We start from the raw sequence: 24,879 nt of genomic DNA on the forward strand, positions 1-24,879 counted from the left end.
AATAAAATTTTGACATTTAAAACTGTCACGTGACATTATGTATTCCATTTTTAAACTTAAAAGAACCACGTTATATTATGAATTTCATTTTTAAACTTAAAAGCATTACATGATTTTAAAAAATATCCGCTTAAACTTAGAAACGGTCACGTGACATTTAAGATTCCGTTTTAACGTTAAAAAAGAGATACTTAACCCTTAAAATTAAATTTGTTGATTAATAATCGTAACGGGACCGTTTCTACCCTTAAAAGATTCACGTGACTTTAAAAAACCAACCATTTAAACTTAGACCATTCAATAATTATTTTGACATTTAACAAACAGTCACGTGACCTTCAGGAATTCGTTTTGACGTTAAAAAAGGTTCACGTGACCTTTAAAGGCAAGGCAAAAAGTGACAAGATGCTCCAAACTGCTTTTTTTGAACAACTATATTTAGACTGAGCGTAGCTCCGTTATTTGAGGAGTTACAAAAAAAATGTAAGTAATGAAAGTTGTAGGAAATTTCATCCTCTACAAGATTGTATTAAAGTGTTTTGACATTTAAGGGCTTTCTTAAGGAGTTACAAGACAAAAAGTGACAGAGTGCACCAAACTGCTCTATTAAACTTTCCACTGCACTATTTCTACATTATCATGGGACCCAGTGAGAAATATTATTTATTTAATTCCCTGATGATTTATAGTATATTTGTGTTTTTTCGCTTGGTATTCTCCTACTCCAACACTGCACAAAGGTCACGTGACGTGAAGTGTGAAAATTATTCGATAAACTAATTAATATATTTGATGAACTGATGTTTCATTATAACATCACGTGATTTTTGATGAACAAATTGACCAATGACGAGACCGAGATTTCTGTCATTCAGATATTCCACCACGTAAAGTTCTTAAATTAGTCACGTGACTGATTTAGTCGTAAAACGAATTAATCGATTTATGTCTAGGTCTAAAGCAAAAAAGTGATTTTTTTCATTAACAGTGTTCATTGCTATCATCGGTCTGACCGATTAACCGAAATCCATTAGTCAGGAAGGGGAAAAGCCGAAATGATATATTGTTATCGATCATTCGCAAAACCGTAGCTATGACAGTGCTAAAGTATGTCGCCTACGGAACGTTGCCGTAGCTGCGCTTATCAAAATCTCATTAAACGCTGACCAATATTTCGCCCAACGCAATTATAGGTTAGTCCAACTTCCGGCGCTGATCCATAATCTTGACTAACGCGGTTTTGGTTGAATAATTAAAGACGCGTTTGTCTCAATTAGCTTGCTTAATTGACGTTCTCAGTTTCTCTCCGTTAGATGACAGATAGCTTTTAATATGGCGAATATAGAGGGCTCGGTGTAGCGTCAAAGTTCGAAAGTACGTCGGGGATTATTATATTAAATTTTGGTCGGAAGCACTCAAGACACGAATACGCTGAATTTGCGCCCCGTGATTGATGGCACTCGCGTCTCAAATCAACTGTTTTAGATGGAAATTTAATTACCCCCAAATCTGCAGCACTTAAACCCAAATTAGTCGCCATTTTTCTGTTTACTGCACCTAAAACCACCTCCGCGGGATTAAGTCCACTAATTAACTTTCCTGGAGTTTTTAATCAGATATACAAAAACACAATTAAGTCTAAGGAGAAAACCCGAACCTAATTTACTTAATTTAAAAAATAGCCCCTTAACTCTTATCGTTCTAACCGATATAACGATCAGATTAACCTCTGAAGCACTGACGCGCATAGTGTAATGTCCTCAGGATTCTTAATTGGATTGCTTTCGTTTTGGTTTAAGCCATTCAGACTAGTTCATATTTTTATTTTAGATTAGCTGAACAAATGTAAGCACAGATATTAACAATACGAAATTTTCCACGTTTTTTCAAGCTAAAATTGACATTTTCAGTCAAAGTATCCATATCAATCAGAAAAAGAAAAAATCAGCAAACTTTTCAAGCAAGTTGTTATTAATTCAAATTGTTGTTATTGAAAATGTCACAATAAACTTCTTTTGAAAACAGTTAAATAAAATTAGTTAATAGAAACTTAAGGGAAATTCAAGGAAGAATGGAAAAAAAATGAGTGTTTGCAATATTCTAGCTTAGCATATTTTCCTTTTTAGATTCTTACACTATACCTTATTTCTTTTCTTATTCTTTAGGTTTTTTCAACCTTTGTTTCTTTCTTCACGGTAAATGAGGTTAAAACAGTGCAACCAAATTAATTTGTATTACTGCAATTATTTTATTTGTATATTAATATTATTTAATATGTTCTTCGTTTTCGTTCATCGTTTACAAAATTTTTGCAATTTTTTGATTTACACCAAAAAAAGCATATTTACACCAAACGACATTATATTAGGTGAAATAAGGAAAAAGAAAAACATTTTAAAATTTTTCACTTTTCAAAAAAATTTACAGAATGAAATTCAATATCTCGGTAACATGATGAGCTAGAGAGGCCATTTTTAACTTGTTTCCTAGTATTTTTTATGATTTTTCGAATGGCGTTGGTACGAATTTTCAGCGAATTTAAATAAAAGAGCTACAATTTTTTGAAAAGTATAAAAATTCAATTTTTGTCAAAAGTGCAATTTTAGCAAATTTTTATTTTGTTTCATAAGGGTTCCTCTAATGCACAGCAAAGGGCATATTTATACCAAAGAACCTTAAGTTAGGTGAAATAAGTACAAAAACCAAACGCAATCAAACGGTAAAACAAAAAATTTGAAAAAAATTTGTAAATTTAAAATATTAGACTCAAAACTCAATATAGTTTCCTGCTGAGGTTTCTGATCTTGTTTTGGTCAGTTGACATGAAAAATGTATTGGTGTTAAAGTTACCTAGCTGTTACTTTGTTGTATGTCATTATCTGAAATAAAACGTGTTTTCTTTTCCATTTACTTGAAAAAGAAAGATCTTCAGAATTTAGCTTCCATCAATAAATTCATTCAAAAACTGGAGTGACCTATAAAAAACGAGTCTTCAAATCAAACTCATTCACATCCAGCGAATACGTTTAGAAAACAAACAAACGCGGTACATCCACACAATTTGCCGACTTCATTTGATATTCCTCATCGTTGATGCTTATTGCATTTCTCCCTAAAACCCAAAAAGGAATACAATGCCGTATAGGGTTACCAATTACACCCTACGAGACTAACGGAATTAGCGTCGTTACGTTCCGTATCTCTCCTTCCGTACATCAAATAGAAAACTTTATCTGGTTCGGCCCTCACGTAAGTTCACTTTTTGTCCGTTGATGCGGTTATTGAATTTTTCCGGGATAGGTTACTGGAATGGTCAGGATGTCGTAATTACTGCAATAATCGTATTAGAGATTTTTCGTTTAGAGCTGCACTTTCTGAAGCGAATTTAAAGATTGTTTTTGTACGTTTCCATTTTTTTACCGAATATGAAAAGCAAACAATAACAACCAAATTGACGGGCTGACACGCTGAAATTGTATTTCCCCTTGGCGTTCAAAATAAATAAGAAAGGTATCAATGTTAGAGTGGCGCTATATTGGGGTCGGTAGTCACGCATTTCAAATAAATGTCAAACGAAAACAAGTCCAAATTACCTCACGATAAAACTAGTAAAATTAGGGGGGGAAATCAACCCCAAGTGACTGACATTTTGGTTTTAGGAAAGTTACTAAGAACAGCATGTCTTAAACGATGCACAAAATTCCGGGAAAAATGCTGCGCTGTAAATATTTAAATACGGCAGTTTTCCAGCCTTTTGAACACGAGTTTTCCCGGTCGCGTCTATGGCGGTACGTCACTGCCACTCTTCATGTAGACGTGTTCATCTCAAGTGCAAAAAAGGGTAAAAGGGATAACAATAGGGCCGGGAGAACAATGAGAGCGCATGGCGCGAATGAAAACCAGCTGAGTTTTAGCACCTAGATATTTAACAAAGGCGAATGTAGGTATAATGGCTGAGCATAATAAAGTGAACAAGTGAACAATTTAATCTAGGTATGATTTGAGGATTCATTTTTTTACACCTTTGTTTTGATGGATGTCGTTTTCATTAACGGAGATTTTACTTTTTGTTTTTCAATCAGAATTTCTGCGAATATTTCCCTCATGTGTTAAATGTCCCATATGAGCAGTGCATTTTCACCAGAATGACAGCGATAATTGCATTCTAAAGTGATAATTGCATTTCGATAATTGCACTGTACGTATCTATAACGACTGCATTGTTGTAGAGCCTATTGCTAGTACACTAATTGTTGTCCATGCGCATTTTTTTGACTTTTTATAACCAAAAAATGTCAAACGCGATGTCAACAAAAATTAATAAACGGTTTGGAACTTGCTCATTGAGTTCCATTGAGCAATCTATAGTTGCAGCAAAACCAAAACATTTTCTTTATTCGGGAAATATTCCCCAAAATTACATTCGTGCCTTAAAAATGACCTGATAATTCTGCGTTCAAACTTGTTATCTTTGCAAACTGCATTCGGTCATTTTCATATTTTTTTCTAAAACAGCCCTCCACCTTCGGTGTCGGGCTCTTTCGCCAAAAAAATATGAAAATAAACTCATGCAGTTAAGAGATAACAAGTTTTCACGCAAAATTATCGGTAATTTTTATGCACTTGTGCAATTACCCCCGATAATTTTTTAAGCTCAGTTCAGTGATTTCTGACTGTTATTAAGTTATTGTCAGGGGGACTCTAGAACCATTTTGAAAGTGGCAAGAATGCTATTGAAAACCTTCAAAAAAGTACTAAAAATCATCCATTAAACCTTCGCATAACATGCAATGTTTTAAATTGTCACAGGTTTGTACAACCATTTTGAAAGTTCCATAAACATTTAAATGCAACTGTAAACCTTCTAAGAAGTACCAGTGTTCTAAATCTTAAACCTCCATAACTCTAGAAGCATTTTGAAAGTGTCAGAGTCTTCTAAATGCTACTGAGTACCTTCTAAAAAATACCAGAGCCCTCTGCAAGTATCTTAAATCTTCTCATAACTGTTTTAGATTGTCAGATTCCTCTAGGACCATTTTGAAAGTTTCAAAAACTTCTAAATGCTACTGTGAACCTTCTAAATAGTACCAGAGCCCTCTACAAGTGTCTTAAACCTTCTCACAACTGTTTTAAATTGTCAGAGGCCTTTAGAACCATTTTGAAAGTATCAGAAACCTCTAAATGCTACTGAGTACCTTCTAAAAAGTACCAGAGCTCTCTGCAAGTATCTTAAACCTTCTCATAGGTGTTTTAAATTGTCAGAGGCCTTTAGAACCATTTTAAAACTTTCAAAAACTTCTAAATGCTACTGTAAACCTTCTAAATAGTACCAGAGCCCTCTACAAGTGTCTTAAACCTTCTCACAACTGTTTTAAATTGTCAGAGGCCTTTAGAACCATTTTGAAAGTATCAGAAACCTCTAAATGCTACTGAGTACCTTCTAAAAAGTACCAGAGCCCTCTGCAAGTATCTTAAACCTTCTCATAGGTGTTTTAAATTGTCAGAGGCCTTTAGAACCATTTTAAAAGTTTCAAAAACTTCTAAATGCTACTGTAAACCTTCTAAATCGTACCAGAGCCCTCTACAAGTGTCTTAAACCTTCTCACAATTGTTTTAAATTGTCAGAGGCCTTTAGAACCATTTTGAAAGTTCCATAAACCTCTAAATGCTACTTAGTACCTTCTAAAAAGTACCAGAGCCCTCTGCAAGTATCTTAAACCTTCTCATAACTGTTTTAAATTGTCAGATTCCTCTAGGACCATTTTGAAAGTTTCAAAAACTTCTAAATGCTACTTAGTACCTTCTAAAAAGTACCAGAGCCCTCTGCAAGTATCTTAAACCTTCTCATAACTGTTTTAAATTGTCAGATTCCTCTAGGACCATTTTAAAAGTGTCAGAAACCTCTAAATGCTACTGAGTACCTTCTAAATAGTACCAGAGCCCTCTAGAAGTGTCTTAAACCTTCCCATAACTGTTTTAAATTACCAGAAAGCCTTACAACCATTTTGAACGTTCCAAAAACCTCTAAACGCTACAGAGAAATTTAAAAAAAGGAATTTTGACAATCAATCCAAATCACATTTTTAATTACCGACACTCGTCACTAAAAAGACTATATGTTGGGTTAACTTTGCAAAAGAACAGTAAGTATAATATTTGGAAAAGCTTTTAATTGATTCAAACACCCTGATCGAGAAAATCTGCATATGAGATAAGGGTCTGAGATCCCTTTGTCGAAAAATAATACACACCCAAGATATAATTGATCGGTCCTTTGTGCTTAATTAAAAATGTCTTTCAAATTAAACGAGCAGGCGGTGCTCAAAAAGCTCCGACACTCAAAGTTGGTCGTTTTGCCCAAACCTTTGATGAAGACATGGCTCGCATTATGGGTCCGACACCTTTGAAGTCGGTCTGGTTAATTTAACGCAGTTACCCGTTTTAATATCGAACCTCAATTTTCGCCTCTTTCCGAGTGGTTGCCGATACGTGGAGGAGCGCAAAACAAATTTACCGCCCTAGGGCTCCAGAATAAATTAGGAGCGTTTAATACAATAACCCGGAAAGCGCGCGTTACTTTGGCGCCTTCCAGTTATTCCAGGCATATACAAAAGGATTACCTTAATGCCTCCAAAAATTTTACATATTGCCAAATGATTTAAATTCTATGGGGACAAAGATTACGTGCAAAATATTTACAAGCAACTTTCCTCGGTTCTTATTTTTGGCTTTCCTTAAGTTCTGGATTCCAGTCACGTGCCGATTCACTAAGCAACAATGGGTGCAAGACAACGTTGCTAATTGCATGGGTTTCGTGCGTTCCAGTTTCTGTCAGCCTGCCAGTCTTTGTTATCCTTAAGAACCGCAGATCGTTTCTAATTCGGGCACATTCAGACTTTTAGTTCGGGACTGATATAGAAAACACGAGTAGAAAACTAATAGAAAATGTTTTTTTTTGGTAATACAAGACTCAAAACACATTTTTCCAGTATCTTTCAGATACATCAAATTCCAACCACACAATCGCTTTATCCCGTGGGGAATTAATTACTACAGCCCACAACTGTAATTGCTACAATTAATATCATATTGCCCGATTAAACACAAATATTATTATTAATGAGACAGAGGGAGCTCCATCATAGCTTCCTAGGGCAAATTAATTAATACGTTGTTGTTCTGTGTGTAGCTTATCTCATTGAATTTGTCATTTTTTTTGTGGCCAGAACAAAAATATACTGGCAAGACTAGGAAGCAGTTCAACGCGTGCAAATAATAAATTATTCAAGCCATTGAATTCGCCAGAGCCCTTTCCCAACAGTTGGTTCGTATTTAGCTATTTTAAAGGCATATTTATCTTTGTGTCACGCCCTCATGCAGTCCGTTTCTCCTTTGGAAGTTATGTCCACAATTCTGGATACTGCTCCCATTCGTTTCAGTTTTATGTAAAAGATACCGCAAAAAGATTCAAAATTATTTTTTTGTCTTAAGTTTATATGTGTGCCTGTTGATAGGTTTTCAGTCTAATAAAACTAAAAAACCTCTGCTTGCAGTTTTTTGTTTTTCTATTCAAACAAATGTATGCTTATCAAAACATAACGACTGCAGTTAAAAAGCACAAAATTGCTTGCAAATTCCAGGGACAGGATAAATCAAAACAGCTGACTAGACGAATTATCCTGGCCCGTCAACACACACTGTCTGGATGAGATATCCCTTTTCGTATTGATTCCGGCGAGCGAATAATCCTTTGCGAATAATACACACGCTGCGGGATTCTTTGACAGCACCTCTTATCTGCCAATTCAAGGAGAACAATAGATAGATAATACAGGTAGAACAAAAGCTTCAAGAGCTAAACGCTGCTATTTTATTATCTCTACGTCAACTTTGACTGTTTAGCTCTAAAAACGTTGCCTCGTACTAAACTTAGTTTACTTTATTACACACAAATTGCTCAAATATCCAAATTACTACTGGTTCGGAATGGTAACGTTTATTAATTTCTATTAATTACGGTTAACGTAGTAATAATGAAATTATTAAATAATTGGAAGCAAATTGAATGGCCTGTTCCAGTTAATATTCAGGATTTAAAACTTTCACGTGTATTGTTATTAGTTTTTTACTGTTTGGCAAAATGTTGCATTATAACAATATCTACACAAGTATCGAACTGGAATTAACTGATCCATTTACGCCATTAATCTGGAATACTGTTAAACTGAGCCTAAATTCTCTGGATAATAATTTCCAGATATTAATTACGTTAACACAACTGGACTGTTAGTACATAGATAAGGTTGACCAATCACTAACAAAAAATACTGAGAATATTGTCAAACAATAGTTGATAAGGTAATCATTAAGAAGATATGAAAACCATGACACTTTACAGCTCCACGTCCTGACTGAGACAAACTTTCTCAGTTATGACAGTAGTCACGTGACCCTTAGACACTTGACATACTGATTGTCATGTCACAAATGTCAAAAACATTTCCATAAAGCTGTAAAATACATTACTATGCCTTTGATCATGCAGGAGATATACCTTGACACTTTATAGCTTCACGTCCTAACTGAAGGAAACTGTTACAGTTATGAGACTGTAATTTAGGTGATACAAAATTGTCAAAATAACAATTTTGACAGGACGTTTTCCAATTTTGATGTAAATGACATCAGTCACGTGACCCTAAGACTTCTTATACCACCTACTAATTGATACATCTAAACTGTCAAAAACACTTTCATAAAGCTGTAAGTACATTATAGCCTTTAATAATTTACAAGTTATTAAAACTTTGACAGGTATGACAATAGTCACGTGACTCTAAGACACTTTATATACTGATTATTATGTCACAACTGTCACAAACTCTTCCACGTAGATGTAAAGTATATTATGTCTTTGATCATTCAGGAGATATTAAAATTATAACACTTTTATAACTCTACAGCCTGACTGAGGCAAACTTTCATAGTTATGACATTAGTCACGTGACCCTTAGACACTTGACATACTGATTGTCATGTCACAAATGTCAAAAACATTTCCATAAAGCTGTAAAATACATTACTATGCCTTTGATCATGCAGGAGATGTACCTTGACACTTTATAGCTTCACGTCCTAACTGAAGCAAATTGTTACAGTTATGAGACGTGACGTTAAGACACGTGACATACTGATTATTACTTGATTATAATAGTCACGTGACTCTAAGACACTTTACATACTGATTATTACGTCAGAACTGTCACAAACTCTTCCATGAAGGTGTAAAGTTTTCATCATGCAGGAGATATTAAACTTCTGACACTTTTATAACTCTACAGCCGGACTGAGGTAAACTTTGTTAGTTTTGACAACAGTCACGTGACTTTAAGATACTTGCCAAAGTGATTATTACGTCACATACTCTGCCATAAATGTAAAGTGTAGATTTTAGATTGGTTTAATTAAAAACCTCAAAGGTTAGCTAACTCAATCAAGTTTGCGTTTCGTGCACAACAATTACCGTTATCGTCAAACCAATTTTTACAAGAAATGGGAAAACTTACAGTTGAAGGCTGCAAAAGTGAAAAAGATTGATTACTCCCATGATACCGAAAACGTTGTAAATTAAAACGAATTTCACGAATCTGACCTGACAAAACTGCCATTTTCATTAGGTTTTACATTGATACATGCAACGATCAGAAAACGTACTGGCTATTACAAATGACCCGACACAGGGAAAAAACCGCCGACTTTCCGAAATGATAAATTGTTCAAGGAAGGGTTGAAAGGGGAAGATGTGAACGTAAAAGTGAACGTTGGAGTTATAACAATAACACAAAGCGAAATTGGCGGGGGATGGGCGGATTGGAGGAGAATATATGTATCTGGCCGGAAGGCAGGCGATTTAAAGACGCCCAGTACAGATTGGGGGAGACTATAAAAATAAAATAGTTTGCTGACGTCTTCACTAGATAAGCAGTAGTTTCCTTGCTTTGTGTTTTTGGATGCTATCAAACCAGTTTGGTATGGAAGACGAGAGAAAAACTTTTCATTAGTTTTCCAGAAGTATTATTTACTTTTTGCAAAAAAGTATTTTAACAACTACTAAAATTTAAATATATTGCCAGAAACGAAAAAAGGTTAGTTATATACAGAACAGAACATCAAACAATTGAAATTCGTAAACAAGAAATCGACAATTTCTTGTTAGCAAATTTGCTTAAATATTAATGGACTACTACTAACAGTACAAATTTGACCTTTTCACAATCAAACTGATGTAATCGACATTTCATATCAATGTCGATTAAAAACCTTTTATCTACCTCCTGTCCAACCGTCGTAATCAGTTTTGATCCATATACCCCACTAAATAATTACTAAAACCAGATCAGTGAGTGACTTGAAAAATTTATTAGAGCTTTCAGATTGCCCTGATTTGAAGGGAGCAAAATTATATTTAGCCCTCTCATGTACGCGAAAGCAGAGAGCATTACAGCTTGACGGGCATACAGACGAGTTCGTAATTACCAAAAATGGCCAAAAAGTTGCGGGGGTCCTTCTTTATTTTAGGGCCTGTCGGAAAACATTTAGGTTAATGAGTCAGTGGGGATACATTCGAGTCGTTAGGATGTTAGCGATCATTACCGGAAAATGTTTCACTTGAGTTTGACTTTTGCAACCTATTTTCGAAATAAATGCGTTGAAAGGCATTATTCCTGATATCTATTAGTAAATTACCAATATCTTAGGCAGTGTTTTTTGGTGCTTAAACTTGCAACTTAATAACACATAAAATCAATCACGTCCTTTTTGACACCACCTCAATGCAGTCCGCAAATAAATAACTCTAAAACCAATTTCAGAGTTTTAATTGGAATCCAGCTTGCTCTCAATTTAATAACAAATTTGACAAGTTAATCTGAAAAGGCTGTGGAGATACTACATTCTTATTAATAGGTTTATTTTGCTATTAAATGCTTAATTAGGAAACCTCATTACCGAAGGCAGATTTAAAGCGTCATATTTTTGTTTTACAGAGCTAATGGATAATTATTTTAATCTTGACTTTGCGGGATCAATTTCATGGTGGGCTTTAATTTGAAGCAAATATTGTGTCAGTGCTGAATTTTAAATCTCCATAATTAAAACACAGCGCGACCTAAACGTCCAGTCAGGGGGACCGAATAACCAGAACGAGAAAAGCAGAAAAGGAATTGACCTGACGAACTTTAACATCAATCATATTTCATATCAGCGGAAACGTGCTTTATCATTTCAGCATCATTTTTAATCCAATATGCGCTATTAATAATTTTTATCACAACCGCGTTTTTTTCGTTTGTGTTTTTTTTTTATTTAACCCCTCTGCGGATTAGATTCGATAAAGATTGGCGTGTTATTCGAGTTTCTTTCTGGAGGATTTGAAAAATTAGAACAAGTTGATTTACTATGTAAAATACACTGTAGTGATGTAATTTGGTAGTTAGGAGCTGTCTTGAAAATAAGGATTTTTTTTCAAGAAAATAAAGAAAATTTATTTATTTAATTTATAGAAAAGGTACATTTTTGTAGGGATGTCAAGTGTTTACCATTATAGTTAGTTTTAGTAGGATTGTGTGTAGTTATTAAGAAAATTAATAGTATTACTTGATGAACTTCAAAGGAGGTGGAAAAGGTGGTACGTGGAGGTAGAAGGTGGGAAAAAAGGTTTTTTTTTGTTTTTATGGTGGTTGATTGTCAGAGAGTTTGAGAGAGCTAAAAAAGTCAATTTGAGCAAAAATCAAGCAGGATTTTTAGGTAGAAAGTAAGTTAGATAGGTTTAGTTATTTACCTTAAAAATAACTTGGCATCCCTATTATAGAATTTTTATTCAAGCTTATTTATTAAAATTTTCTTTATTTACTAGATTATTAGAATGAATGGTCAGGGTGAATCTGATGCCAGTTATGATGATATTGTAACATAGACATTACACTAAGTGCCGTTACCTTAAGTTGCCCCGGTCTCCCCCAGTACCATGTGTGTGTCAGCAAGATTGGAGAATTGGGGTCATGATGTGAGTATAAATACGGTACCAAAAGCACGTACGGATTACTGATCTCTGGGATAGTCTGGGATTACCATCTGTGTAGCTTTTAGTGGAACAGTTGGTAACCAAGTGCAAGCACCCGGTAATCAGCCTGTCAAAGGAAATAGCACGGGCGAGCAGCATTAGTTGCCGTACCGACTTATCTCCCTTTGACAGTACCAACGCGTCTTATTCGGCGTGGTGAATGCCCTGGGACACTAGTCTAGGGTTCTATTCACCCCCGGTAAGCGTGCGCCCTCCGCGAAACCCTTCAGACGCTCCTCACGTCATGATCCTCGCCTTCTTGGCAATCTGGGGGTAAGACCTTTTTGTTGATTCATCTTAAATAAAAACGGCTTACCTGTATACCTGTGGTTTTCTTCGTCTGAGCAACCCCTTAACGTGACAATATTATCATGCAACTAGGAGGTGAGGGAGAATTGAGTAAATCTCATCTTCAGGATGATAATAATCATGACACACACAGTATTTGTAATTTACTCATCACAATTAATAAACAATCTAGAAATAAAGAAAACATAAATAACAAAATGGTTTGTTTTTTGAAATTTTTTGATAAAATGTAAAATAAAGAAGTTAAGACAACACAATGCTACTAATAATTTGACATTGAAACATTCTTCACCCTGTATACAAGATAATTTTTTGGCCCTTAAAAGCTTGCTTATTGACCTATTTCTGTAAACTGTGCTATACAGGGTGCCACTAAAGATCAACTTGTCAAATAGTATTCTTTTACACAAGGATGTGTTGTTTTATTGATATTTCCTCCAACACAAGGCAAATGTTGCTTCAAACCACACATTTCAGTGAAAACAGAATTGACAATATGGTAAAAAAACTTAGTAGAGTAGAACATAAAAATTAAGGTTTTCCACATAATAAGTCAATAAGAGACAATGTGCAACTTATTTGGAAACTTTATTGGACTTGACCAAAAAAACTGTACTTTCCAGTTTATTGTCCTAAACCCATGAAGTGCAAAATACGATTTCCGTCTGCTGTGCACGTGTATTAGAAACTTTCCTTACTGGCGCCGACAAAGTTTGTGCATTCAAGCTAATGGTATTAGATTTTTATATGCTAGTCCGTCTGTTTCCTTCTGTTTACAACCAAATCTATATATAAAACTAAATATGTCGCTACTCGATCGGAAAGCGCCCCCGTTTTACGGTTGATTTTATTTCTTTGTTTTCCCCAATCTTGTCAGAGTTTCACTACTGATTTATAAGATTAATAAAACTTATGTAAAGCCAGATTTCTGGCAATGATATATTCCCAGGACGTTAACCCAAAAGTTCAATTCTTTTTGGCTTTCAAAAGATACATTACACTCACGCTAAAATCAACAAACATCAACGTTATAAATTCGGGCATGTGTGCCCCTAAAAACCGGGATATGGAATTACTTTTAAAATGGTTTCCTCAACACATACCATCAGGGATAGAACAATATCAATATCGCGTTACAGTGTTTGTTTACAATATGATGCTGCGGATGCTCGTAAAATTTCCAAACTTTCTTTTTCTGAAGTTTCCTATCGGTAAAGTGCGACAGAATTGAAGTTTGCCTGCATTATTTTCGGATTAATATGTCGAGGGAGGTATCCCGTTTCTTCAACGCGAATATGACATGGATTTAGGGGACTGACTTTAACCAAAATGCTTTTTTGATTATCATCGAAACTCGTTCCAATCCAGGCTTGTTTACGATCAATAGCATTTTATCGGACTATCCCATTTAAATATGTAATGCTTTACTGGAAAACTAGCACTAAATAAAACCGTATTATGTTCGCCAGCGACTTTGGATATGAATTTAATAAAAGAATATGCTAGATTTATAACGGGGGATGGTATGGCTCGGATGCAGGCGCTTTATTTTACGATATTTTTGTGCGCGTTATGAGCTTTAAATTTCCGCTTTGCCGCCTATTTATATTATTTGTCGGGGTTTTATTAAAAATCGAATTGTATTCAGTTTTCAGGTATTTTCTATTCAAAAATAAATACACCAAATTGCAACTGTTTTTCATCACTATTGATTTTTTAAGAAAACAACCAACTAGAACTAAAATTGAAGACACTATCCTAATATCCTAACTTGATTTAACACCAGAAAGAACGTCACGGCCAAATTGTCTTTTCGAGTTTAGCGGTTTCACCTGGGATTCCAAAGAGTAACTTCGTAACGTTAGAAACAATAATTGTGTCTCGATTCCCCGGAGGCATTTTGAACCAGTTAAGTTTCCAACTAATTCTGACATTCCTACGGAAACTCGTCTACGTGACACATCGCGATCATAAATTGATGGATGCACATGCCACGTAATGGAGAATTGTTGTAGTCATGCTATGTGAGCGGAATATAAAATTTGAAGATTTGCTTTGGTATTGAATTCTGGGTGGGATGACAATAGAAAGTGCACCCCTAAAAAAATCTTATCTATTTATGCAGGACATCATGCCATTTCGGAATAATCTGAGCTGTGTCGGGAATAGCTAACCGATATATGCATTCTCGCATACCTAGACAGGAAGAAATTTCAAATATTCCCTAATGCTATTGTTGGAAACGAAACAGGGAACGCCCTAACATTGGGGTGGAATTTATTAGCAAAATTGTAACTCAAGTGTAATTTTTTAACTTTAGAAACCCAGTCAAGTCATACATATTATTAAATTACATATTTCCAGCCAGAAGTGGAAATGTAATCAAATTACGCATTCATAATATTGCTGATTAATTAATATACACATAGAAATGTTAATAAAGCTGAATTTCCCATAATGAATTAAAAATTTATTACTTTACCGCACATTACAATTAGATAATGCAATTAAAACAGCTAATTGCATATTTGTATTCTATTCCAAACTGTTCGTTACCTATTAATATCATTTTATGCATTTGCAATTAAATCCCTGTTTTTTGTTATTTTTGGATGGAAATATACAACCCTTTAAAACACATGTATGCATTTATCGAGGGGTACTTATTCAAGTGAAATATCGGTACACCATTTAATGCTCCACCATAACAAACTACCAATACTTAAACCGGTAATTGCCAAGAGCGAACTGGGCGTGATGAATGGCCGCCATTTTGGATATAATTCTAATTACACCTGAGGGTAGGAGTCCCTGCTCACCCCTCAATAACGAATGGGCTACAGCATGCCACAATCTATCAAGAACTGAATACTGTTTACACGTGTTCAATGCCACATTTACAAAAGCGAGGACACGATTTGTGGACGATTGATTATTTCAGATTGTTATTTTGTTAACAACGGAACGTCGTAAACGAAAATCGTTAACAAGAAGTATATCTGAAAATTATTAGTTCACATGTGCAGTATTTGCGTGATAATCAGCCTTGTTCGTAGTTGGTGATTGATCGAGAACCTAACCTAACCAATCACAACCTACTTATTGTTTGCACATGTCGACTTAGCATTAATCGTTCAAATGACATATTTAACCTGTCAAAACCATTTTTTAGCACCCTGATTGTACCAAATTTTGTAGTGTTTTTTTGCAGGTTATCGAATAGGAAATTCAATCAGGATTCTAAAAATGTGCTTAAAGCTGTCATTTTCTCACTACAAGTGGGTTTTACAGGCAATTTTGTCCCTGACTGTCTTTCTGGCAATTCAAGTTTTAACACCATTTTTCTCCCTGACTGTACTAAATTTTGTAATGTTTTTTTTATGCTGTTGGATAGGAAATTTAATGAGGATTCCAAAAATGTACCTAAAACTGTCATTTTCTCACTACAAGTGGGTTTTACAGGCAATTTTGTTCCTGACTGTCTTTTTAAACTGTCTTTTTGGCAACTCAAACGTTGACACCACTTTTCTCCCTGACTGTACTGAATTTTGTAGTGTTTTTTCATGTTGTTGTATAGAAAATTTAATGAGGATTCCAAAAATTTGCTTAAAACTGCCATTTTCTAACTACAACTGGGTTTTACAGTCAATTTTGTCCCTGACTGTCTTTCTGGCAATTCAAGTTTTAACACCATTTTTCTCCCTGACTGTACTAAATTTTGTAATGTTTTTTTTATGCTGTTGGATAGGAAATTTAATGAGGATTCCAAAAATGTACCTAAAACTGTCATTTTCTCACTACAAGTGGGTTTTACAGGCAATTTTGTTCCTGACTGTCTTTTTAAACTGTCTTTTTGGCAACTCAAACGTTGACACCACTTTTCTCCCTGACTGTACTGAATTTTGTAGTGTTTTTTCATGTTGTTGTATAGAAAATTTAATGAGGATTCCAAAAATTTGCTTAAAACTGCCATTTTCTAACTACAACTGGGTTTTACAGTCAATTTTGTCCCTGACTGGCTTTCTGGCAATTCAAGTTTTAACACCATTTTTCTCCCTGACTGTACTAAATTTTGTAGTGTTTTTTTATGCTGTTGGATAGGAAATTTAATGAGGATTCCAAAAATGTACCTAAAACTGTCATTTTCTCACTACAAGTGGGTTTTACAGGCGATTTTGTTCCTGACTGTCTTTCTGGTAATTCAAGTTTTAACACCATTTTTCTCCTTGACTGTATTAAATTTTGTAGTGTTTTTTTATGCTGTTGGATAGGAAATTTAATGAGAATTCCAAAAATGTGCTTAAAACAGACATTTTCTCACTCCAAATGGGTTTTTGTAGACTATTTTGTTCCTGAAACTTTTGTCCTAAATAACTCGAAAATGATGAAAGTTACAAATTGCAGAATACCAAAAATCTTCCCAATCAACTCCTTAACCCAACACCGTAAGTTTACAGGACCGTTCTTGCTTCCAGTATATAGGGTGTGCAAGAAAAGTATGGTGATTATTTTTGGTCACCCTGTACGCAATTTTTCAGATACAATTTTTTGCTCCACACCACTGGAAAATTGAACTGGACGATAAATTTGAGTGGTCAACCTCCCTGAACTCCCAAAAATAATCGAGATACAGGGTGGTCAAATTTCAAACCACAATTTACATCAAACTAGTTTTTGCTAAATAGGGGTTGCATGAAAATTGTAATAATTCAGATTTCTCTCAAATCTGATTTTGATAAAATGAAATATGAATCAAATAAATATGACGTATCACAATCCAACATAAACGATAACAACACTCATCGATAAGCTTGTTATTTTTCAGTGGTAGTAATTACGTGTCAATGCTTTAAAATCCGCCGGAAAATATAATTATTCAAAATGTCGCTACCTGAAAATCAAATCAAAACCTAGTTGTTTATTTGTACAATTCATTTGTGGTCGAATTTAATTTATATTTCGGTCCTGATTATAGAAATTTCCGCACTTCGTCGAATATTGAAATTATGTTTAAATTCTATTATCGAATGAACGCAACAATATCAAAATCAGGGTTTAGTTCCGAAACATTGGCCGATTCGATTTATTAATGAAATATCAGGAATGGAAACAAAAATGTGTATTATTAATGTGTCCTTCCGATGCATGTTATAATTGCGGGGAATAATGGAAGGTTGGATTAACAAACTCCCCCGTTTTGTTGCCAACCATGCTGATAAAACAATAATACCGTGCTATTATGTGTTGGTTACATCTAGTTCGTTAACCTTTTGAATATTCAGTTAAGCCAAACTACGGTTAAGTTGATTTAATATTTAGCTTCTTTTTCTATGTTAATACTACTAGAATATTGCCTTTAGTTAAACTAATTCGCAACCATTAAACCTCTTTAGCAATTTAGCACGACCTCAAATTTAAATTTATTGGTTCGAATACAAATATTTGGCAATCCCTTAAAGGGCCAGTCATATATCAAGAAACCCTTGGTTGGGCCGAATTCCGTAGTCAAATTAATTGTGACCGAACCATGAGAGTAATTGCTCTTCAGACGATATGGGTCCCTCTAAACTGAAAGTTTAAGATTATTGCATTTATGTTAACGCTCCTGAAATTTGGATGAATTCCGGTCTGGATAGTATTCCCCCAGAGGGTTCTCAACACGTAAACACCTCATATTGTTCAATAAATTCCTTAGAGAGTACATATTCCTAACTTTCAACCGTTTTGGTGCCAGACACATTAACCAGAAACGGAAAAAGCTCATTTCAATTGTTTGTCGGCTATCTTAGTGTAGCCAAAGAAGTGGACACCAGATTCTGTCCGGAAATTAATGGGACGACATCTTTTTAGGTCACGAGACATGTTTCTACTTCCGGCCGTTAATTGGAACAGCTTTGGTTGAAATATTGTCTCGACACTTTTTCCTCGAATATGAGTAAGAAGTAGATTGGCGTTTTTATAAATCGCGAACGATAAACCTAAGTGTCGAGTGCCTTTAGCTTTTTATTTCCCTTGATATTAGTCGAGGTCGTTTTTTATTGGACGTAATAAATTTTATTCCCATGGTTTAGGACTTTTTTTGCTGTTGTTAAAGGCTCCGTTATAGGCCACCTAAAGTGAGAACAACACTTTTACTACATTAGTACTCCGAGTTGGGACAAAGGAAATGGCGAATTTTTAGGTTTTCCCTTTGGTGTTCAGTCCGTAAAATTAATACAATTGTTTGTCAGAATGTTTAGTTGTTTTGATGATGTGACCAAAAAGCGTTTTTTTAAGTGTCTGAGAAACTGCCAGAAGTGTATTAAATTTTCCAAGAATTTCTTAAAATTGCTAAATGTAAAACAGCCAGAAGGTTTTAGAACTGCCAAGGTTTAATTTAAAAGAGGTTAATAAGTACTACTAAAAACCTTCCAAAAATTACCAGAAGCTTTTTCAAGTAACCTAACCCATAAAAAATTTTGTCAACCTTACCAAAGGCCTGTAGAATCAATGTGGAATGGCCAGAGGCTTCTAAGAAGTGCTGAAAACCTCCCAAAGAATCCCTGATGTTTCTACAACTGTCCTAAACCTTCTAAGAATTTTTCAACCTTACCAAAGGCCTATAGAATCAATGTGGAAAGGCCAGAGACTTCTAAGCACTTCTGAAAGCCTCCCAAAGATTTCCTGATGTTTCTACAACTGTCCTAAACCTTCTAAGAATTTTTCAACCTTACCAAAGGCCTGTAGAATCAATGTGGAAAGGCCAGAGACTTCTAAGCACTTATGAAAGCCTCCCAAAGATTTCCTGATGTTTCTACAACTGTCCTAAACCTTCTAAGAATTTTTCAACCTTACCAAAGGCCTGTAGAATCAATGTGGAAAGGCCAGAGACTTCTAAGCACTTCTGAAAGCCTCCCAAAGATTTCCTGATGTTTCTACAACTGTCCTAAACCTTCTAAGAATTTTTCAACCTTACCAAAGGCCTGTAGAATCAATGTGGAAAGGCCAGAGGCTTCTAAGCACTTCTGAAAGCCTCCCAAAGATTTCCTGATGTTTCTACAACTGTCCTAAACCTTCTAAGAATTTTTCAACCTTACCAAAGGCCTGTAGAATCAATGTGGAATGGCCAGAGGCTTCTAAGCACTGCTGAAAGCCTCCCAAAGATTTCCTGATGTTTCTACAACTGTCCTAAACCTTCTAAGAATTTTTCAACCTTACCAAAGGCCTGTAGAATCAATGTGGAATGGCCAGAGGCTTCTAAGCACTGCTGAAAACTTCCCAAAGATTTCCTGATGTTTCTACAACTGTCCTAAACCTTCTAAGAATTTTTCAACCTTACCAAAGGCCTGTAGAATCAATGTGGAACGGCCAGAGACTTCTAAGCACTTCTTAAAGCCTCCCAAAGATTTCCTGATGTTTCTACAACTGTCCTAAACCTTCTAAGAATTTTTCAACCTTACCAAAGGCCTGTAGAATCAATGTGGAACGGCCAGAGACTTCTAAGCACTTCTTAAAGCCTCCCAAAGATTTCCTGATGTTTCTACAACTGTCCTAAACCTTCTAAGAATTTTTCAACCTTACCAAAGGCCTGTAGAATCAATGTGGAAAGGCCAGAGACTTCTAAGCACTTCTGAAAGCCTCCCAAAGATTTCCTGATGTTTCTACAACTGTCCTAAACCTTCTAAGAATTTTTCAACCCTACCAAAGGACTGTAGAATCAATGTGGAAAGGCCAGAGACTTCTAAGCACTTCTGAAAGCCTCCCAAAGATTTCCTGATGTTTCTACAACTGTCCTAAACCTTCTAAGAATTTTTCAACCTTACCAAAGGCCTGTAGAATCAATGTGGAAAGGCCAGAGGCTTCTAAGCACTTCTGAAAGCCTCCCAAAGATTTCCTGATGTTTCTACAACTGTCCTAAACCTTCTAAGAATTTTTCAACCTTACCAAAGGCCTGTAGAATCAATGTGGAACGGCCAGAGACTTCTAAGCACTTCTTAAAGCCTCCCAAAGATTTCCTGATGTTTCTACAACTGTCCTAAACCTTCTAAGAATTTTTCAACCTTACCAAAGGCCTGTAGAATCAATGTGGAACGGCCAGAGACTTCTAAGCACTTCTTAAAGCCTCCCAAAGATTTCCTGATGTTTCTACAACTGTCCTAAACCTTCTAAGAATTTTTCAACCTTACCAAAGGCCTGTAGAATCAATGTGGAATGGCCAGAGGCTTCTAAGCACTGCTGAAAACTTCCCAAAGATTTCCTGATGTTTCTACAACTGTCCTAAACCTTCTAAGAATTTTTCAACCTTACCAAAGACCTGTAGAATCAATGTGGAATGGCCAGAAGCTTCTAAGCACTGCTGAAAACTTCCCAAAGATTCCCTGATGTTTCTACAACTGTCCTAACCCTAAAAATTTTTTAATGTGACCAGAAGCCTCTAAATGGTACTGAAAATCTCCCAAAAATTTCCAGAGGTCTCTACGTGTTTACTGATTTTTTTAAGTACCAGAGTCCTCTAAATACCACCAAAAATTGCCAGTAGCAGTCAAAAACCCTCCAAAAATTCCAGATCTTTACAACTGTCCTAAACCTTCCAAGAAAGCTTCTAGAATCAGTCTAGCGATGCAAAAAGTTCCTAAGTAGTACTGAAAGTCTACAAGTCTCTACAAATGTCATAAGCCTTCCAAGGATTTTTAAATTGCCAAAGACATCTAAATACTAACAAAAATTACCAGAATTTTTTACAATTGCTAAAGGCCTGTAAAATCGTTTTGAAATTGCCAGAGGCCTTTAATTTATGTTGCCTCAACTTGTGACTAGTTAAATTTTGGTATAAGCATAACTGAATATCTCACAAATAGTCATTGTTTACAGCATACAGAATACTAGTCATGCCACATCTAAATTGTTAAAGTACCTAAATAGTATTTATTAATAGAATAACAGGGAAACTAGGCAAATCATTCATTTTGAATTGTAGATATTCAATTGTCGTGAAAGTAATGACTGTGCTGTAGCTCTATGTTACTCAATAATTCACAGTGTTAATTGTAAATTCTCTGTAATACTACAAGGTATACTTATTGTAGTAATTTGAGTATGGAAAGAAGGAGCAAAGGAAATAAAACAGACAAAACGAATGCGTTTCCATATGAATTAACAAGCATAGCGGGGTCGAAAATACTTTTATTTAAACCGTCGCGACGCGAACGCAACAGTAATTAAGTGAAATGTGGGGCGTCGCATTTGTTCTCATTTATAGTACGTTGGATCGTGTTTCAAGTTGGTTAACTCCCATTAGGGGCATTAGGAAAATTTTAATAAACGCACAAACAAAAATATAAATCTTCGAATTTTGCTGCGCCAGCGACGTAAAAGCGTTTCAGCAAATTATGAGCATAAAGAATAAAGGATCGTCCGCAATGAAAGCAATTTGAACGCACATCGATTCTCCGAGTGTCCACTAGAAAATGTTTAGGAGACGACTAGCATAATGAAAATCCTCAGGCGGATGCTTTTTGGCTTTGTGTATTCTGGATTAGAGCCAGGAGTTAACTGAAAGTGGAACCAGTAAATATGAAGAGGATAAACAGTCGCTTAGTAGTAAATAATTACAAAACTTAATTGGAAAACAGAAGAGTGAAATTAGAAAGTTGAAGTAAAACACAAACATTATTACAAAATTCGCATCCCTCATCACTGTGATATATTTAGTTAACTGCAAATGTAAGGTCAGAAAAAATTGTTTTGTAATAAAGGAAAAACGCTACTATTTATTAAATTAAGTTTTCCATTTGAATACGTACAACCCTGCATATATCTCCATTCCCCATGAACACGATAAGCCAGGCAGCTCGTAGCTGCAAAGACACGTTCATGCGGAAGTAATGTCCCAAAAATGGAGGCGCGGTTTGGCTCCGAAATGTGCATTCAGTTCAGTTTGCCTAACATTTGTAAACAGGACCGCTATAGAACCCTTATCACCCCGAATAGTTGACGTATTAAGGTTAAATACTCCGGAGAAGTTTTATATTACAGTAAGAAAGTTGATATATTTTGAATTAACAAAAGTTTTGTTTTTTTTTCCAGGGACCGAATATTCCGACTGAATTTAAGCAATATCAACCAATCAAGCTGTGAGGTAAGTGAATTACGATCGTAAATAACCGCTAGATTAAAAACATGGCTGCTCATTAAACAAATTGGCTTCCATTACAGTCCAGTCAGTTTAAATCAAATCTGGAAAATAACCAAATTTGTTTTGGCGCGGTCGATTTTCCGTTATTGTTTGTTTTTCATTTGCCCCCCGACAGGGATTGCCACCTTTCGTATTTACGCTTAAATCCGCAAAAAAACTAGTTCCAAAGATAATTGCCCGCATTTGGGAAGTTCGTGCTCGTTCCCAGTTACTGCAACCGGTGCAGGTAGTAATTCCGGACAGAATTGCATTGACTTATAGCATGTTTGCTGATACACCCCAAAGTCGAAAGTAGGAATATTATAATAATTAGGGTGTCTGTGTATCACCCCTGAACGATACCAATCGCTTTTAGCACGCGATTGTGTTGTGTGTTTATAAAGAATATCACGAAATTGGGAATGCGGCTAATCCTAGTTGATTTGCATGTAGTTTTAATAATTCCAAGTGTTGATTACATCTATTACTGGATTCAATTAAAGTAAACTCAGTAAATTAGTCAACTAGCTGGAATAAACACAATTAATTTGTTAAATATGCACGAGTTTTTAAGTTCATTTCCAGTCAAACGTTCTCTAACCTGTGCTGAATTTTATATGATTTCCATTAGCTAGTTAGGTCAGTAATGAATAATCGAAAATTGTAGATTATTAAGTTAGGAAAGCTTTGACAGTTACCCTTTTCAAATATTGATTTTTTTAGGATTTTTGCAATACAAGATTGAACAGTTTGAACGTTGATTTTTTTGTCTCGTGATTTTACAGTGTTTTATCTGTATTAAAGCATTCTATCATGCAGTTCCCCTGAAAAACAATTAACAGTTCACTAGAGACTGACAAAACATCTGATAATAGCAAATTTCCCAGTAACGTTCTGCGAATAGAATCTATAGTTCCACTGCGGGGAAAACGAAGCTAATTTTACAAATATATTTCAATTTCCTCTAAAATTTGCACGAAAAGCCTCAGTAGCAAATAGAAATAGGCGAAATACGCGGAACAGCTCTGGAAGCTTTGTTGTATTTAAATGAAGTTCACGTTTAAGCGATTATACTGATTCAATAATTTTGCTTTTGAATATTCCAATTTGACAGGACAAGCTGCGGTTTTCTTGATGCATTTATAAAATTTGAAAAAAAATTTTTTTACATTGAAACTGCTGAAAACATCTTTAAAATTTGAAACCTTGCCAAAGGCCTGTAGTACCATTGTGGAATGACCAGAAGCCTCTAAGTATTGCTAAAAACCTCTCAAAACATGCCTGGTGACTCTACAACTGTTCTAAACCATCCAAAAATTTGTAAACCTTGCCAAAGGCCTGTAGAATCATTGTAGAATGACCAGAAGTCTCTAAGTATTGCTGAAAACTTCTCAAAAAATGCCTGGTGGTTCTACAACTGTCTTAAACCATCCAAAAAAATTTAAAACTTGCCAAAGGCCTGTAGAATCATTGTAGAATGACCAGATGCCTCTAAGTATTGCTGAAAACCTCTCAAAAATTGTCTGGTGTCTCTACAACTGTCCTAAATCATCCAAAAAATTGTAAACCTTGCCAAAAGCCTGTAGAATGACCAGAGGCCTCTAAGTATTGCTGAAAAATTGCCTGGTGACTCTACAACTGTCTTAAACCATCTAAAAATTTTTAAACCTTGCCAAAGGGCTATAGAGACATTGTGAAATAGCCAGAGGCCTCTAAGCATTACTGAAAATCTCTCAAAACATGCCTGGTGACTCTACAACTGTCCTAAATCATCCAAAAAATTGTAAACCTTGCCAAAAGCCTGTAGAATGGCCAGAGGCCTCTAAGTATTGCTGAAAAATTGCCTGGTGACTCTACAACAGTCTTAAACCATCCAAAAAATTTGAAACCTTGCCAAAGGCCTGTAGAATAATTGTAGAATGACTAGAGGCCTCTAAGTATTGCTGAAAAGCTCACAAAAAATGCCTGGTGACTCTACAACTGTCCTAAACCATCCAAAAAATTGTAAACCTTGCCAAAAGCCTGTAGAATGGCCAGAGGCTTCTAAGTATTGCTGAAAACTTCTCAAAAATTGCCTGGTGACTCTACAACTGTCTTAAACCATCCAAAAAATTCGAAACCTTGCCAAAGGCCTGTAGAATAATTGTAGAATGACTAGAGGCCTCTAAGTATTGCTGAAAAGCTCACAAAAAATTCCTGGTGACTCTACAATTGTCCTAAATCATCCAAAAAATTGTAAACCTTGCCAAAAGCCTGTAGAATGGCCAGAGGCCTCTAAGTATTGCTGAAAACTTCT

The 24,879-nt window shown here is 35.4% G+C and overlaps 1 protein-coding gene across 1 annotated transcript in view; it reads left to right on the forward strand.

The window, feature by feature from the left end:
- Positions 1 to 24,879, forward strand: part of LOC145734306 (semaphorin-2A-like) — a 261,310-nt gene that overhangs the window by 192,493 nt on the left and 43,938 nt on the right. The window contains 1 exon segment of the mRNA XM_081987598.1: positions 22,496 to 22,547. Coding sequence (XP_081843724.1) covers positions 22,496 to 22,547 — 52 coding nt within the window.

The sequence above is a fragment of the Ips typographus genome, linkage group LG9, assembly GCF_016097725.1.
Source record: "Ips typographus isolate SLU linkage group LG9, UJ_Ityp_2.0, whole genome shotgun sequence".
In the NCBI taxonomy this organism is placed as follows: domain Eukaryota; kingdom Metazoa; phylum Arthropoda; class Insecta; order Coleoptera; family Curculionidae; genus Ips; species Ips typographus.